At 45.7% G+C, this 16617-nt stretch overlaps 2 protein-coding genes across 3 annotated transcripts in view; one reads left to right on the top strand and one right to left on the bottom strand.

Annotated features, from left to right (window-relative positions):
* LOC135264002 (G protein-activated inward rectifier potassium channel 4-like) overlaps positions 1 to 16472 on the bottom strand; it is a 28635-nt gene extending 12163 nt beyond the window's left edge. Inside the window, exon 1 of the mRNA XM_064352556.1 lies at positions 15428 to 16472. The gene's annotated coding sequence lies outside the window, so the exon portion shown is untranslated. The remainder of the gene's footprint in view (positions 1 to 15427) is intronic.
* Positions 8870 to 14553, top strand: kcnj1b (potassium inwardly rectifying channel subfamily J member 1b). Of its 2 annotated transcripts, none has more exons than XM_064352557.1 (2): positions 8870 to 8992; positions 12039 to 14553. In XM_064352557.1, the coding sequence occupies exon 2, from the start codon at positions 12048 to 12050 to the stop codon at positions 13200 to 13202; it is 1155 nt and encodes a 384-aa protein (XP_064208627.1). In that variant the 5' UTR covers positions 8870 to 8992; positions 12039 to 12047; the 3' UTR covers positions 13203 to 14553. The 2 variants fall into 2 exon arrangements, with proteins under 2 accessions (XP_064208627.1, XP_064208630.1); XM_064352560.1 differs by lacking the exon at positions 8870 to 8992 and adding an exon at positions 10841 to 11040.
* Positions 16473 to 16617: the final 145 nt, after the last annotated feature.

Raw genomic sequence — 16617 nt, 5'->3', positions numbered from 1 at the left:
AGGAAACGAGCCTGCTGTGCAGATTCAATCTGCTCTAATGACAACGCGGCGCTGAAGACGTCTGGCTCTGTTTCAGAGCGAGGGAGATATCCCTCTTAACCCTGCGGTAATTACCGGGGACCCGCTTCCCCTCATCCTCAGTTGCCCCTGGCGTCGCATCGCCGCGGAGACCGTTGCCGAGCGCCACCGGGAATTTACGCCCGGCCAGGCGGCCGCCCCGCGTGCGCCCGTCACTCGGCAACTCCCGCATCGCTCCGCGTAAAAAAAAAAAAAAACTAAGCGCCATAAAAAAAACTTAAGCGTAACGGAGAACTGCGCAAGTGCCCGCCTTGCGCGCACTTTTCAACCGCTCGCGACCGTCTTCGGCCGACGCGACGAACGGCGTGCGGAAAGTGCGAAGGGGCGCATCTCAGCGACGGCAGGGGGGGATAACGAACGAACAGCAGCTCCCCGCTCATCACCGACGGGGAACCCGAACTGCACTTTTTACCCCCCTTCTCCTCGTCCACAGTCCCTTGTTTTTTTTAAGACTTTGACCCAAAGGCGAACACACAGGGTTTACACGCTAATATGATCTAAAGGATTATGCTAGCGAGGACCGATGCCAATTACCGACATTCAGTTACGGGACAAAAGGTTGAACAAAACACAGGAGAGTTACACTGCCACCCCCCACCCCCCCCCAACGCCACCATCAAGTCCTACCTTCAGTTTCCAGCAGAAGCACCCTCCAGGCACCCGGCAGGGCATTTCACGACTGCTTCCCCAGCAAACGGAGCTCCTTTCCTGGGTGTGCGTCGCGCTGCTTCCCCCCCCTCCCCGGGTCCTCTTACGATGCTCTCCCCCCGCTGCGCGTGTGTGAGTACGAACATGCACGTATCTACTCTCCCTCTCTCTCCCTCGCTCTCTCTCTCCCTCTCTCCTGCTCTCTCTAGTACTCCCTCACTTCCACATGGAGCTCTTGTCTCTCAGTGTTTGTCTGAGTGCTCGTGTGTGTGTGTGTGCGTGCGTGCATGTGCGCGCGTGTGTGTCTGCCTCGTAGCCTGCCTCACTCTGCAGAGAGAGAGCGAGAGAGAGGGAGAGAGGAAGAGGGAGAGAGAGAGAGAAAGGAAAGTACAGGGTAGAGGAAGTGATGGAGAAGGAAAGAGATACAGGGGAGGCAGTGTTTAATCGCTAATACTGCAGTCGAACGGAAAGGAAAATTCACCGGGCTGTGGGGGGGGGGAGGAGGGGGGGGGGGTTAGATGGGGTGAGGGAGGGGGGAATAAGGAATGAAGGAGGGACAGAGGGAGGGAGGGAGGAGGGGAACAGGTGCAGGAAGGGTAGAGAGCAGCCGAGGGAACAAGGTCATTTGAGCGATCAGCGCTATCCATCACTGCCCTGTCTCTCACAGAGGTCCATTAAGGAAGTGGGATGCTGTGTGGCGCACCCGCGTTAAACTCCGCTGCACCCTTGCAAGTTCTGCGTGCCGCCCGTTTAGTGATTTATGGCCCCGCGGCACCCTGTCACTGATAAACCCCACCCTCCCCCATTTGCTCTGTGAGACGGGGGAGGGGGGGGCAGTGATTGTGTCAGCTGGTTGATGGGGTAACTAATTGAATGTAACAATCGTCCTCCACTAGGTTCTATCAAAGGGATTGACCATAATGACCTGGAGACCTGGGGAAGGGGGTGGTGGTGGGGGGTGGGGGGGCATTAGGGGGGTTGTCATGAATCCAATTCTCTTGTTGCGAGGCCCCCCCCCGTACCGGTCCCCCGCTCTAATTACGTGCCTGTCGGTCTATTGATCGGACGGGCGGCTGTTTACCATAAATCCCGCGCGGGCCGGCGGCTCCTTCGCACGTTAGCGCGGATTAAAAAGCCCCGGGATCAGGTGCCGGACGAGGGGCGGCGGTTAATTACGGCGCGGGGCGGCGACCTCGTCTGATTGAGCGAGTCCCGCTGCTATGCTACGCTACGCTACACTACGCTACGCTACGCGACGCTACGTGCGGCTTGTCCGCGAGGGGAACGATCGTTCCTCGGTACGGCGGGAGAGAGAGCGCTGGATATGGGTACGACGAGTCCGTTTTTTTTTTAAGACCCCTCACGCCGTCCGTCGAAGGGCCGCCTCGCTGCTGGAAGTTTATTTGAACCTGTTAAAAGCGCCCGTCCCATTGTCGGCTGAGTGAGTTTTGGTCGGCGGGCGTGTGCTGATTGCAGCCAGCTCACACTGACTGGGGCTAAATGCTGTAGGGTATGGGACAGCGCTGCAGGCAGAAATTATTATTTGTAAAAAAGCCCAGAGAGGACTTGTATGGACCGAATATGAGGGAATACATATGGTGAATAATTCAGCATTCTGTTCACACACACACACACACACACAGAGACACACACGTGCTTGCATAGACACACTTAAACGCACACACACTTGCACGCATGCACACATAAATATGCATGCACACATGTGCATGCAATCCATACCCATTCATATGCGCATACAGAGAGAGAGAGACACATTTTTCATTTAGCCTCGCTGGTCCTACTGACTTCATTTACATAGACCCACGCTGATGAGCGTACTTAAACCTTGTTTTTTTTTTTTTTTTTTTTTTAAATGGCACATTTCAATTCAATCACCATCAGATCGCTGCAGTCCACTCGCCTGTCCGATCTGTCAGCCTGTCGAGGCGTGACTGACAGGTGACAGGTACGCTATTGCTCGCTGTGCTTATTCCGGAGGGGTCAGCACTCTGGTGTAGCAGTAGGTGTGTGGATGGCTTAGCGCTGCAAGGTTTCCTGCTACTGTTAGCACAACGGGCTTAGCCCTGTCCCCATGTGCATATCAGACACCGGCGAGGCTAATCAGCTAATGACAAATGGAGCACACATAATGACATGTAATGAATCTAAACATGTCTTTAAACAGGGAAACAGAAATGCTATGTGCTTATATGGATATATATATATATATATATATATATATACATATATATATATATATATATACATATACATATATATATATATATATATATACATATATATATACACATTGCTTTACATTACATTACATTTATTTGGCAGACGCTTTTATCCGAAGCAACGTCAAATAAGTGCATACTGAAGGTCATTGGAACAACTATAAAACACAGGTTCAATAAGGCGCAATAATCATTATGTAACAGTTATTCGTAGCCATGAACACATTAAGTCCAGTTCACACAGTAAGCATAGGCTAGGTCAGAGAGTAATGTTAGGAGTAAGTCAAACTAGGAGGCATGACAACAAGCTACAACATCAAGATAATGATATAAGTGCAATATAAGTGCTGGATGAGGTACATGTATGAAAGTGGTACAGGAGGTACATGTGTAACTTGAAAGCGCTACAGGAACAAAGTGGAAGGATATGAGTGATAAGAGTGATCCTAGATTGAGAGTGCCCTGCAGAGTGGTGATAGTCCAGTTATAGTCTGAAGAGATGCATCTCCAGACCACGGCAGATCCATCCATTGTCTAACCCACTATTCCTGGTCAGGGTCGCGGGGGGGTGCTGGAGCCTGTCCCAGCATGCATTGAGTGAACGGCAGAAATACACCTGGGACAGGCCACCAATCTATCACAGGGCACATATATCATTCACTCACTCACTCAAACACTCGTAATGAAATGCAATATATATATATATATATTGTTTGTTTCTTGCCGTTATGACGTTAATACACAATGCAAATCCTGTTTTAATAATTGTCTAAGCATGTTATAATAAAACCTCTCTGATATATACAGCTCATTAAGTGGCAGGCCTATTACGAGTCATTCCTTTCATAGGCCATATAGCGCATTTTAAGCTTATCTGCTGATCATTATTAATCGATTGACGGGCTTCAATGATCCCCGTATATAAAAACATGCACATTGAAATGTGGTTACAGTGCAGATTTCTGGGCGGCTCTTGTGGCAGTTTGCGCATGTCATTATCAGATGTCCCCTCCTCCCATTGAGCCACTCTTTCTGTGCTTCATTAGTCCTGATTGATCTTCCTGTCACTGCGCGTGACATCACAATGGGGTGCAATAAAGGAAGGGAGTGCCCAGGACTGGAGAACTATGGAAATGAGAGAGAGACAGAGAGGGGGAGAGGTAAAGTGTGAGAGGGAGAGATAGATAGATAGATAGATAGAGAGTTTAACTGTACATCTAATAGAAAAAACATATTCAGGCCAAAAACAAAAACAAACCCTGTATGGTTGAGCAAAGGTCAAGCCTCTTCCACAGATCTTCCCCCAGAGAGTATATGAGTTCCTGCATGCACAAGAAATGACTAAGATCATTAATTAATTGATTATATCTTGAGAGAGAGAGAGAGCGAGAGAGAGAGATGATTGCTTGAATTTTCCAATTAAGTGCAGAGAACTTGATCTGATGAATGGATCTGAGCTACTTCATGAGCTGCCAATTCTTTCCATGGGCTTATGACTAAGTGGGGGTAACATCACATTAAACTTTAAGCTCTAACTTAAAACTGCACTTATAAAATAAAATGGTGGTACTTTTTATTACGTATTAATTTATTAATTATTCATCTACAAAAAACAAATCTTTTAAACATATATTGCTCATGAATAATAAAAGAAAATACATATATGTCCACATGCGTAAAACAATAATGCATTAATTATTCATATATTTGAAGTACCACTATTTAATAATCAGAAACATATATAAAATTAGCGATGGGAACTGGACGTATTAATTATAAATAATATACTGTGGACTCTTAACTAGTACTTGGCACTAATGCATTATATATTATTTTTTAATATTTAATATATTCTGGCCAAATAGGTCAGAGTGCAGTTTTCCCAGTCCACTTATATAATATTAGGCTAAATGAGTGGTCTTATCGGCACACTCGGTGGTTTTATAAGTTTATTTTTTCCATTCAAGCAAAGAATGAACTTACAATGCTCAAACTTTTATTTCCAGGATCGGTCAGCGAAAGACAAATTGGTTCACAGGTATACACATAGCGGCAAGAATAAATCTTTTCAGAATGGCGGTACCCGTTCCACAGCACTATCTCGTACACAGTAAATTTACATTCAAGGTGATCTCTTCTATTTATTCCCTCGTGCATTCCGTTGGTCGTCTGCCAGGAGATGGCAGCATATTTATTGTGCTTTCCTCAAGCACCCATATTTTTCTTTTTCTTTCTCGTTCTTACTTTATTATTTGTTTGTTCTTGTTCTTATGCATACGTCCCGTTAAAATTGCAGCAATATTGACCACGTGTATGGCTATACGTCTTAAAGGGCTTCTTTTATATCCCGAAAGGTGTCGTCGTTCTGCCTTCTACTGTCTTTTCCGATCACACTCAGCTGTCTTGCTGGTAAATTACGCGCATTCTCACTTTCTCAGCACTTAACTCATTGATTAAAGTAGCGGATTGCACAGTTAGCTCAATTCACCTTGTTTCTTTGGTGCAGAAAAAAAACATCCAGGCTTGTCGAGCACCTCTTCCCATAACATCCTAAGCACATTTGCTTATATGGCGTTTGTTTTATTAGTCCATCTTCTTTACTCGTGTTATTGGTAATGTAGGTAGGTTGTCGACCTTACAAATACAACAGAAACATGACAGAGGAATGACCGACTCACAAGTAACTATAGGTTACGTCACTATTTTGTGTAATGTTATTATTTCTCTACAGTCCGGGACACATCTATGCAAACGTCGCATAACTGATGGTTTAAACAAAGGAGTGAAAAATTATGGACAATTTGCACAATAATTGCAACTGACGCTATGTACAGGATATATGTTGCAGTTGTACGTTTATGTTGGTTCCACACTTACGGTTACTAAGGGAAGACGAGATGTTGTCACCGAAATCCAATTTAAGATAATCGTGTGTTGCTATGGTCCTGCCATAATACTGTGCTTTCATATTTCTGTTTCAGGCTCTCCGTGATAGAATGAGGAGCCCAGTGCCCAGAAGACTAGCGGAGTAGGCCGGCAGTGATTATCCCTTTGCATTGCTATAAGCGGACCGACGAAAATCCTGAATATGGAAAAAATAAAATAGAAAAATTCCTAGAAAAAGAAAAGCTTCTTTTTGAAGTTTATTGAGCTTATAAATTATGTAGGCCCTACAGTGTTGGAAATACTTATGCTAAATAGCGAGGCCTGTTCGTCCCACAATTTGTAATGAACGGGAGGCATTTCGCTTTAAACCAGGACCTATTTGCGCCGTCAGCCCTCTCGGTGGTTATTGCCGCTGACAGATAGCTGGAGCTCTTTAAAATTATAATGTGGCTACGCAGTGGTTAGCTAACGCCTGTATTATTAGTGGTTTGGTGGTTCATGAATAATTTATATCACTTCGTATCGGCTTGCTCCTTTTTTTGAAGCAGCGCACTGACGGCAGGCACATTTTCTGTCTTTCCTCAATGCGTCAAACAACTGGCCGTTTCCTTTTTTTTTTTCAACGGCTCCCAGAACTTTCTGCGCGTGGAACGGTGCGGTTCTTCTTGATCAGTTGCCGGTTCGGGCGCGGGAGCTCTCCAGTGCTGAAAGCACTTCTCAATATTTGCCCTGATGCCTGGCGAATAACAAAACAAGTGAGTTTTACTGCTTCCCACGCCAATAGCAAAACGGAACTGGCTAAGGATTTCCCAGGTAGATAGACATCTGCGGCGACGTCGATATAGATGAAGATTGGAACGACTGCCGAGGCACACCACTTTATAAGCCCAATGCACGGCAGGAGCAGCCCTTTGGAAACTGCAGGCAGCCGTGCTGATTGTACTTTTTTGTGCTTTGTGCCGAGGGGGCTGATTCAGTTAACCCTAAACAAGGAAGTGTTGTCCAAGCATTGCAATTCTTTTTCCAACTGCTCTTTCCCAATAAAGCGCAGTATGCTACATGCACCACTAGTCTCCTGGAATAGGGGCACTCTGAGACTTGGATCAACTGGACAGGATTTTAAAATTTTACTTAAGAAAGGTTGGTCTGGTGTTGAAGCTGTGTTTCGAGTGGGCACCAAAAAAAGGAAAAAATCCAGTCTGCATTCTGGGGTGCGTTTCTGGTTTGAAAACTTGTGTCTGTTTCTTGTGATCAATATAATATACTCAACATCAAGAACTTACAGACATAGACTACCAGTAGGCCTACTTAATTCCTGTACACGAATATCCTCCCTCCTCACAGAATTAAAAACATCCGGATACACATGTAAGGCGAAAGATAATTTGCCTAGCTTCTCTGTGTTCATCAGGTTATACTGTAATTTCATCCACCTCCAATCAAATAATTAGTGTTTCAACAAATCGCTTTGAGCTGCAGGACCATTAAACGTATTTTCATAGTGCTGTGTATTTTACCCCCTACTGGCTTATATGATTTATCAGTGGAGGCAATACAGACACGTCTCATCAACGGCCTCTGAAATGAGTAAAAACGTGCTGTGGCCGATGTAGCGTATGGGCTACAATACACTGACTCTTTATTGAACTTTATCCTTGTCAGAACAGTATACATTTTTGCAGGTGTTAATGTAGGCTGCTTGTGGAGCAATGACAGAAACTGAAACATTGTTTTAAAATACAGTGTATCAACAAACGTATCTGGACACCGCTTAGTCTGGGGCTGTTTTTCATGGTTTGGTTCCAGTGAATGTAAATCGTAATGCCACAGCATACAGCCACATTCTACACAATTCTGTGCTTCCCCACCAGCTTGGGGAAGGCCCTTTTCCTGATCCAGCATGACAATGCCCCTGGGCATACAGCAAGGTCCATATAGAAATGGTTTTGTCCAGAACAGTTCAGAAGATTTTGATTGACCTGCGCTGAGCCCTGACCTGAACCCCATCCACCACCTCTGGGATCAACTGGAAAGCCAACTGCGAGCCAGGCCTAATTGTCCAAATCAGTCCCCGACCTCACTAATGCTGAATGGAAGCAAATCCTTGCGGCAATGCTCCAACATCAATGCTCCAACATCTAGCACAAAGCCTTCCCAGAAGGCTGGAGGTTGTTACAGCAGAAAATGGCAGACCACCTCCATATTAATGCCCATAATTTTGGATGCGATGTTGGATGCCAGGTTTCCACATACTTTTGGCCATGTAGTGTAGATCCAGACTTAAATCCAGTCAATATTTGTCCTTAAATTTTACTTAAAATTAAATGCAAAAGCTTCTTTAAAAAAAAAAACAAAACAAAAAAAAAAAAACATCACAGGTGCAGTTTAGTAAGTCCTACAATAACCAGATAAAATGGTCCTTAAAAAGAAATTAGAATCAATCAAAATTGTGCTGAAAGATTTGAGTGGTTGTGAATTAGAATATTTTCCTCTATTGTATCTATTTGTATGACTAAGTACATTCACTGGTTGTGTGTCATCTTTATGCCAATGTTTTTTTAAATTTTTTATTTCTATTATGAAAGTAGATTATTATTCTTAAAAGTCTGTGTGGTTTCTTTCTATTGTAAACCTGGTGCAGTTATGGGTTTTGTGAACTCTGTCAACCCAGGTCAGACAATAGCCTTGGGTGCCTTTGTGTAGGCTACTTTGTATCCGTTTTTTTTCCAACGGAGTGCAATAACATAGGCTTGCAACAGAAACACATATTTTCATAAACTCCCTTTTTTCCACCTCGATCTACTGATTTAGGAGTGGAACATAGACAGAGAGGCTAGGAGAAGACCTGTTTTTGAGTAGTTTGAGTCGGTGATGTGAACTGTGGACTACTTTGCACCTGAAAGGATGGTGGTGGGGGCTGGGGGTGGGGGAGGGGGGGAGAGGGTTTGCAGGTAATGATTGGCATGCAAAATGGTTTTAATTAACCTGTGATGCCTATAAAAGGTGGCAGGTGCCGTGGAACATTCCAGAGCACTTTCTGCATCACAGAGGGCGACACTTCACCTGAAACTGCACCCAACCGCACCGGAGACATCGCACCCCAAAATATATTTTGTTTCCAAGGCAGTGCTGTTAGCAAGGTAAGACTTACATCAGAATCACTTTCTATTTCGTTCAACAGGTTATAATCTAGTAAAACAACAACAACAAAAGTAAGGAATTATAATAATTGAATATTAATCTAATTATTAATGTCATTATTAAAAAGACTTTACTTAGTATTGACTGTATAAGACAATATGCTAAACATAAAGTGCTAGGCAGCTATAACAAAAATTTAATAGGCACACCACATCAGCATCGTCTACTCACTGACACATATGATGAAAGAAAAACGTTTCATGGCATCAGCCTCTCGTTTAAAAACAAAAGTAGAGTTTTCTTTTTCAGGGGAGAGAAAGAGGTGCTCAGAGCAAGTGGTTGTTTACATGATTCCTGATTTCACATATTGAAAGTTAATGTGCAAATATGTGTATTTCTGAAAATATATCCTCCACTAACAAAGTGGTGATAATGTGTGTCTTTTCCATATATAGAGACGTATTAAAATATCTTGGCAATATATTTAATTTCAACATAGGGAATTGTAATGCATGTCTGTTAAGGTATCTCTGGCACCCAGCTCATCTTTTAGCCACGCCAGTCACACACAATGATCTGCGCTGCTTAGCTAACATGGCCACATGCCGTTCACTGCTGTGCACTGTTGCCCCGGTTACAATGAGATGAAATCAAGACGCATCATTTCCCAGCCGTGCGGTAAGCATGCGGTGACATCACGGACGGGCCCGGAGCCCATGAAACCTGTTGAAAGGGTTTTCGGTGAACTCACAAGTCCCTCAGAGAGGCTGTGATAAGTGTCCTGGTGTCCCTGGTGTCCCAGCTCCCTGCCGCATTAGAGAGAGCAGGATGGACACAGCGGGAGCGTTACGGGAGCTTGGTCTTTTCATAGCCCCCCCCTCTCTCCCCCCCATCCCCCCTCCCCGCCCCCGTCCCTGGCTCAGCTGTCCGTATTGTCTCCTATCCTGCAGGTCTTTTGATTTCATTCGCAGTCTCCCTGATTTGCATAGCCCTAATGGCATCCGTGCTCGCTCAAGCACGGCCGAAGATTTATGTCTTATTCCGAACGCTTAATGTGGAAAAAAGTTCGCCCACACCCCCACCCACCCCTCCCAAGTTAATGAGCAATTGTTTTTAAATACACAGTTAACCACCTGATTTCAAGATATGTTAAGATCATAGTTTCAAACAAAGCTGTTTCACCTTTTCTCCAAATTTTTTTTTTTTTTTTTAGAAGTACACAGCTTCACTTGTCTTTTCCCATACACTATTGGGGTGAGAATTTTTGTTTTGGAGGGGTGGGAGGGGCAGGATAGGGGTAGTCGCCCACACACAAAAAAAAGGGAAATGTGATTGAAGGATTTCTTTGTGGGGCACGACGAAACATCTCAGTGTTCTTGATGAAAAGCCCCCCACCCCCACTGCCCCCCACCCCCAACACCCCACCCCCAACTCCACCGCGCCCCCCCCCCCCACCCCAGCGGGGTGCCGCGTTGTGTGGCGCTGTCTTCCCGCGCTCTGAATGGTCGCACCGCTGACCGCCCCCGCATTGTGTGCGTCCAGGAGTTGCCCTAGAGATTCCGGCATGTTCCATTCCTTCGGCTAATCCCCCCCCCGGCGGTGATATACGTCCGCCGCATGGGCTGAACTTTGGTGGCGGCGGGGGCGATGAATGCGGATCCCTGCGTGGGGGGCGGGGCGTTGGGGGTTGCCTTGTGCGGAGTGTGGGAGCTCGGAGTTTGGTGAGGTTTGGTTTGGGGAGCAGATAGATCAGAGACCAGGGGGAAAGCTGACGTTTGTTATTTTTTGTTTTTTTAAAAAGGCCTGCTTTTTGCCGTAAGCGGGAGGTTTGGGGTGGGGGTTGGGGTGGGGGGGTGGGGTGGGGGCAGCAGTGTGCGCGCTACGGCATGTGCCCGAGATTAAGGCATTGCGTTGGGGATTAAAACTCGCAACACATGAACAGAAACTTGCGGGAAACAAACCGGGACTGTAAAAATCGGAGCGACAAAAAAAAGCAAAACAAAAAAACGGCTATCTGCAGCGCCTGGCCAGCGGACTCAGACGGCAGGTATGTGCGCTGGATTCCGCGTGCTGGCTACTCACGGGCTGAGAGAGCGAAGCCCTCTCGTCCCTCTTTAGGCTGAGAATTACCCTTCACGCTCTCTCTTATTTATTTGTTTTTTTTACCGAATAAAGTTTTCGGCGGAACGCCTGAGTGTTAACCTTTCTTCCCTAGGTCACTAGGGAGGGTGCCACCATTTAATTCCATAAAGAGTTTTGGCTCATTGGTTTTACGAGAAGAGCAGTGACCTGTGTTAAACAGTTACCGAGATGTTTTCATTGTCATTTAAGCTAACACTCATAAAGCTGAAGGACATTTCTTAGGGAAACTTTTACGTCACTGTCCTTGTTGATTTGTAGGGGTGAATTTGGTTTTAATGACGGAAATTGTTAACATCTGAATGATCAGAGAATCCGTTGTAAAAAGTTAAACGGTTTGATTGAATGGGACAAATGTTAGTTTCGTGCATTCAAATTTTTCAGTATGATGATAGAAATAATTTAATTGGATAACTGAAAGCAACCAATAGAACTAATTTTACTAGCCAGTTAATAAAAATGTGTGTGCAGTTGCAAACTATCAATGTTCAATTTCATGCAGATGTTCTATAATTGAAAACTGTTTTCTTAAAGCTAATTTTACAGCTTAGTAAAGGCAAAAAAAAGGGGAGCAGTTTAACATTCTCAGTTTCTGACCTATGCAGTCTGGAAAACATCATCAGTGCTCCATACCAGAACCTTTCCTTTTTCTAAGAAGAGGGAAATATTACATTATTAGTTTCAGGTGATGGCCATTTCCAAAGCACATTAATCACACTAATCTATGAAATCTCCTCTCGGCTGCACGCTATATAAATGCAGTCCATTTACCATTTACCATGATATGAATTACATGTGACAGTTGAAATGTGAATAACCAAATTACACTTTCAGATCACATCCCTCCACAAAAAAATCTGAAGACGGGCCTGGCCCGTATCTGTTCTGTTTTCTCCTTCCCCGCAGTTTTCGGCAATGTTCCGGTTCATGCGCAAGCACATCCACAACCACCTGGCGGAGCGCAGGATCCGGAGGAGCCGCCTGGTGGCCAAGGACGGGCGCTGCAACATCGAGTTCGGCAACGTGGAGTACCACAGCCACTTCGCCTTCCTGAAGGACTTCTGGACCACCTTCGTGGAGATCCGCTGGCGCTTCATGATCTTCCTCTTCATCGCCTCCTTCACGGGCAGCTGGTTCTTCTTCGGCCTGCTCTGGTACTGGATCGCCAAGACCAACGGGGACCTGGCCGGCCAGAGCTACGCCAAGGGCCACGTCCCGTGCGTCAGCAACGTCAACGGGCTCACCACCGCCTTCCTCTACTCGCTGGAGACGCAGACCACCATCGGCTACGGCGGGCGGGCGGTGACGGGCGACTGCGCCGTGGCGGTGGCCCTCATCGTCATCCAGTCGCTCATCGGCGCCATCATCAACTGCTTCATGTGCGGCGTCATCCTGGCCAAGATCTCGCTGCCCAAGAAGCGGGCCAAGACGGTGACCTTCAGCGAGACGGCGGTGATCTGCCCGCAGAAGGGCGAGCTCTGCCTGCAGATCCGCGTGGCCAACATGCGCAAGACGCTGCTGATCGGCAGCCAGATCTACGGCAAGCTGCTGCGGACCACCGTCACCCCCGAGGGCGAGACGGTCATCATGGACCAGGTGGGCATCGACTTCGTGGTGGACGCCGGCAAGGACAACCTGTTCTTCGTCTGCCCGCTCACGCTCTGCCACGTCATCGACAAGTCCAGCCCCTTCTTCGCCATGGCCGCCGACACGCTCCACCTGCAGGACTTCGAGCTGGTGGTCTTCCTGGACGGCACGGCCGAGTCCACCAGCTCCTCCTGCCAGGTGCGCACCTCCTTCATCCCGCAGGAGGTGCAGTGGGGCTACAGCTTCCTGCCCATCATCTCGCGCGCCAAGGGCGGCAAGTACCGCGTGGACTTCTCCAACTTCTCCCGGGCCGTGCCCGTGCCCACGCCGCACTGCGCCCTCTGCTTCCACGACGAGAGCTACCACCCCCCGCCAATACAACCCCACGCCCAGGGCCAGGCCCACCCGGAGAAGAGGGGCATCGACAACGAGGGCTTCGAGGTGATCAACATCGACGACTCGGCGGACAACACGGTCATGTGAGGCCGCGGGGAGGTTTTTTGGGGGACATGAGATTGAGTTTAAGAAGAGGGGAAGGCTGGTGAGGAGCTCCTGTGCTTGTGCTGGTCATCCAGGGGAACTTTGGGCACCCAGGGAACATTTTAGAGGTGAAAAGTTGGAGAAAAACCATCTAGGCGTTTCCGGTGAAATCCCGGCTACGTTTGGTTGAAAAGTGAAAGTTTTCCAGCCGACTATGACGTAGCCAGGCTATATCGAGGTTAAACCTGAGCTCTATTGGGGTTAACCTGGCCCTTCTATGTTGAAACGTCTCTCAACCTAGATTTTCACCCCTCTAGATGGCTTTTGCTGGGACAAGACATCAGCCACTGAGCAGTACCGCTGAGACTCATCTGCCCACTCTGGTCAGAGCTGCCCGGTTGTTGAATATGAGCAGAGCTGGTAATGCCCGGCTCCATTTATGCAATTTTAGGAAACCTATGTGCGCCGCCTAGCTTAAACGAGGTCCGCATATGATGTCATTGCCCCTCCAGAAGAGGTGTAATGAACTAGCTGCTCGTCCCTGGACATCAAAGATAATTACACCTTGGAATGCTTTATTTTTTAAAGAAAAAACAGAAAAAAATGTGAGCGCAAGGTACTGTCCTGCTTTATCAAATCACAGAGCCTGTGGCATCGAGCTGGAAAAACGCCAGAAAGGCTTGGGCCCGAGCTAATGCTCACGTTTGACCTTAGCCACGGCTTGTGCCTCTGACTTTCCGAAGGGTAGACTTCAGTGGAAAACGGTCAGTGTTTCTTGTTCCCGTGACTACAAGGACTTACAAACTGACATCTATTAAGCAGGGGACAAAGTGCCTTGAATTTTCATGAACTGAGAAAAGGTGAAAGGTGACTTTGAATGGATTATGATTTAAATCTTTTTTAATGAAAAATTCAGGAGCTAAAGGGGTACCAAAATGCTTTGCCTCCAAGAGTACCTTATAAGCATTGCTGTTCCCGCATTATATTTTCACTGCAGTAATAATGATTGCAGCCAAATTTTGTGAGCACAACAGCTTCAGTAAACACACGAGAACAAGTATTTGTAATGATTTTACTATTCTTATAAGAAAATTGTGTTTTATTTTATCTCAGGGGAATCTACTTGGTGCAAAAAAGGTTTTGTAAAACTCATTAAATGTGCTATATTTTTATTTTCTGGGAAATAAAGACATTGATTCACCACCACATAAATAAGAGTAATAAGGAGTCATAATTAAACCGAGGTAAACTATTAGCGACAATGGCTTTACATTAACCTGATTAATGGCCTAAGAAAGTTTCCAGCCAGTAGTCAGTAGTAGTCGGGTACTTCCGGGACAACAAAGCATCTGATTTCAAGTCAAACAGAAGAGAAGGCAGCTACAGTTTCCCCCAGTTACCACAGGAGGGCAATGCTGACACACCGCCTTTCAAATCTATAATTTACAAAGCTCTTTCCCCCCATTTATATTATTTTATTTTATACGTGACATATGATCACGTGCATAAATGTAATCCTAGGTTGACCTCCTGCATCTAATAAAATGGTATGGAAGTTTTAATGGACTCAAATAATGCACCAACTTTAAAGATTGCTGTATGTTTTATGGAACACAGATGCTATAGTGATGAGTAAAATTTCGAGAGGTAGATGGCTTAGTAGACAGTTCCTGCAACAATGACTCAGCCTTGCCTTTTTATGTTAGAGAAGGCCAAACTTTATGAACTGGCCTTTAAGAAATACACATTTTCCATGCGCGAAAGCGCTCGCTTTTCCACGAGCGATTTCAAATATAGACCACAGGATCAAAGGAACTTTGTGCAATGCTATAAAAAGATAGGTATGTAGTCAGACGTGGGTTTTGTTGTTGTTGTTGTTGTTTTGTTCATCACAGGGAATGAAGTTCGGGAAGTTCTACCAGCGCGAGCGTTGGCAGATAGCCTATTTTGGCACTGTTGCAAGCGAACCCAGGACTACGAATGGCTTGTATTTCAAAACGCCGATTCAATGTCATTTAGGGGGAAAAAATAAGAGATGTCACTTCCACCGTGCAAATTTGAACTCAGAGCATTATTATAATTATTACCAATCCACCATTAAAAAAAAAAAAAATTCAAACGCTAAATGAATCCAGCTCGAGTCGAAAAGCTCGCGCAGAACCGTGCGTTTTACGGTCCGCACACACCGTGCTTTGTACTCGGGAGAAAGGAAAAACCTCAAGACTTACAAGCTGGAAATGTGGTTCCACTCAGCCATCAAACGGGCCCTGCCGCGACAGCGCAGCTCGGTCTGAAGAAACGTCTGGGGCCGAACACAATGGGGAGCTTTCAATCTATCGGCCACGGCACTTTGTTCTTAACTACGGGTGACGCACATGTGAATGCCGTTCATTTTCCCTACGATTCTCGCGCAGTATAATTTGCGACTTCGTGTGAGTGCGAGGCTCGTGACGCGTAAGAACTGAAGCTATGCGCCACTTGCTAAGATTTGTGACCCCAGGTTCCAGACAAAGGGCAACAGAGCGCTGATGAATGCTCCGCAGTGCTTTTTTTTCTCTGCGGTTTTGAGAGAGAGAAAAACACTCTCGGAATCAGCGGAGTCTTAACTCTCCTTCTGCCAGAGGAACAGGTTTGTTCCTCAAATATACTGCTTGAAAAAGTAAACCAAGGACAATCTCCAGGTTAGAGCTACAGTCGCCTTCCCCGGTTGAGATCATTGTATGTACGGTAGCAGTTGAAGGCTTAAATGTGATGAGATAATCACGAAAAACGGTGAGCGAAAAGTCAGACCCACAACACTAATGCACAACAGATGTCTTGGAACATATTGGAACATTGATGCATTCTGCACCATATGCACAGCAATGTACTAATTTTCTTACACTACTGCTAATCTTTTCATCATAAGCACTATGAAGTTTATTATAGTAGTCAGCACAGCCAAACGAAGTGACTAAGATTAACTAAATAAATAGCTGATTACCATTATTACATTTTAACATTTTAATAATACATTGTTAGGAACAATGTATTAAACTTATTTGATAATCGCAGAAGACAGAAAATTTATTTTTTCACCTTTCCTATGCAATAACCCTTTAGCAACAGGAAATATTTAATACTTTGCAGAAACACTAGCGACAAAACAAAGAACTGCAGACCGATGCATATATCAAAAAGTACATTATAGACAAAGAGCAGTGAATTCCACTTCAAACTGAGGGTCAATGAGTGCAGGAAGTAAGGGGTAAGGGTCTGTCTAAAATACTGCAATCGTGCTATATTTCACATTTTAGGAATTTATATAACAACAAGCCGTAACCAAGTGAAGACTGGTTTAGAATCGTATTTAATTTCACTGCTGACTATGCCTGGCTGTGTGACATATTGATTCAAAGACAAGAACAGAACCAGACGA

The sequence above is a fragment of the Anguilla rostrata genome, chromosome 9 (genome assembly GCF_018555375.3).
Source record: "Anguilla rostrata isolate EN2019 chromosome 9, ASM1855537v3, whole genome shotgun sequence".
In the NCBI taxonomy this organism is placed as follows: domain Eukaryota; kingdom Metazoa; phylum Chordata; class Actinopteri; order Anguilliformes; family Anguillidae; genus Anguilla; species Anguilla rostrata.
The sequence above is the reverse complement of the archived record's forward strand: the minus strand, read 5'-3'. Positions and strand labels throughout refer to the sequence as shown.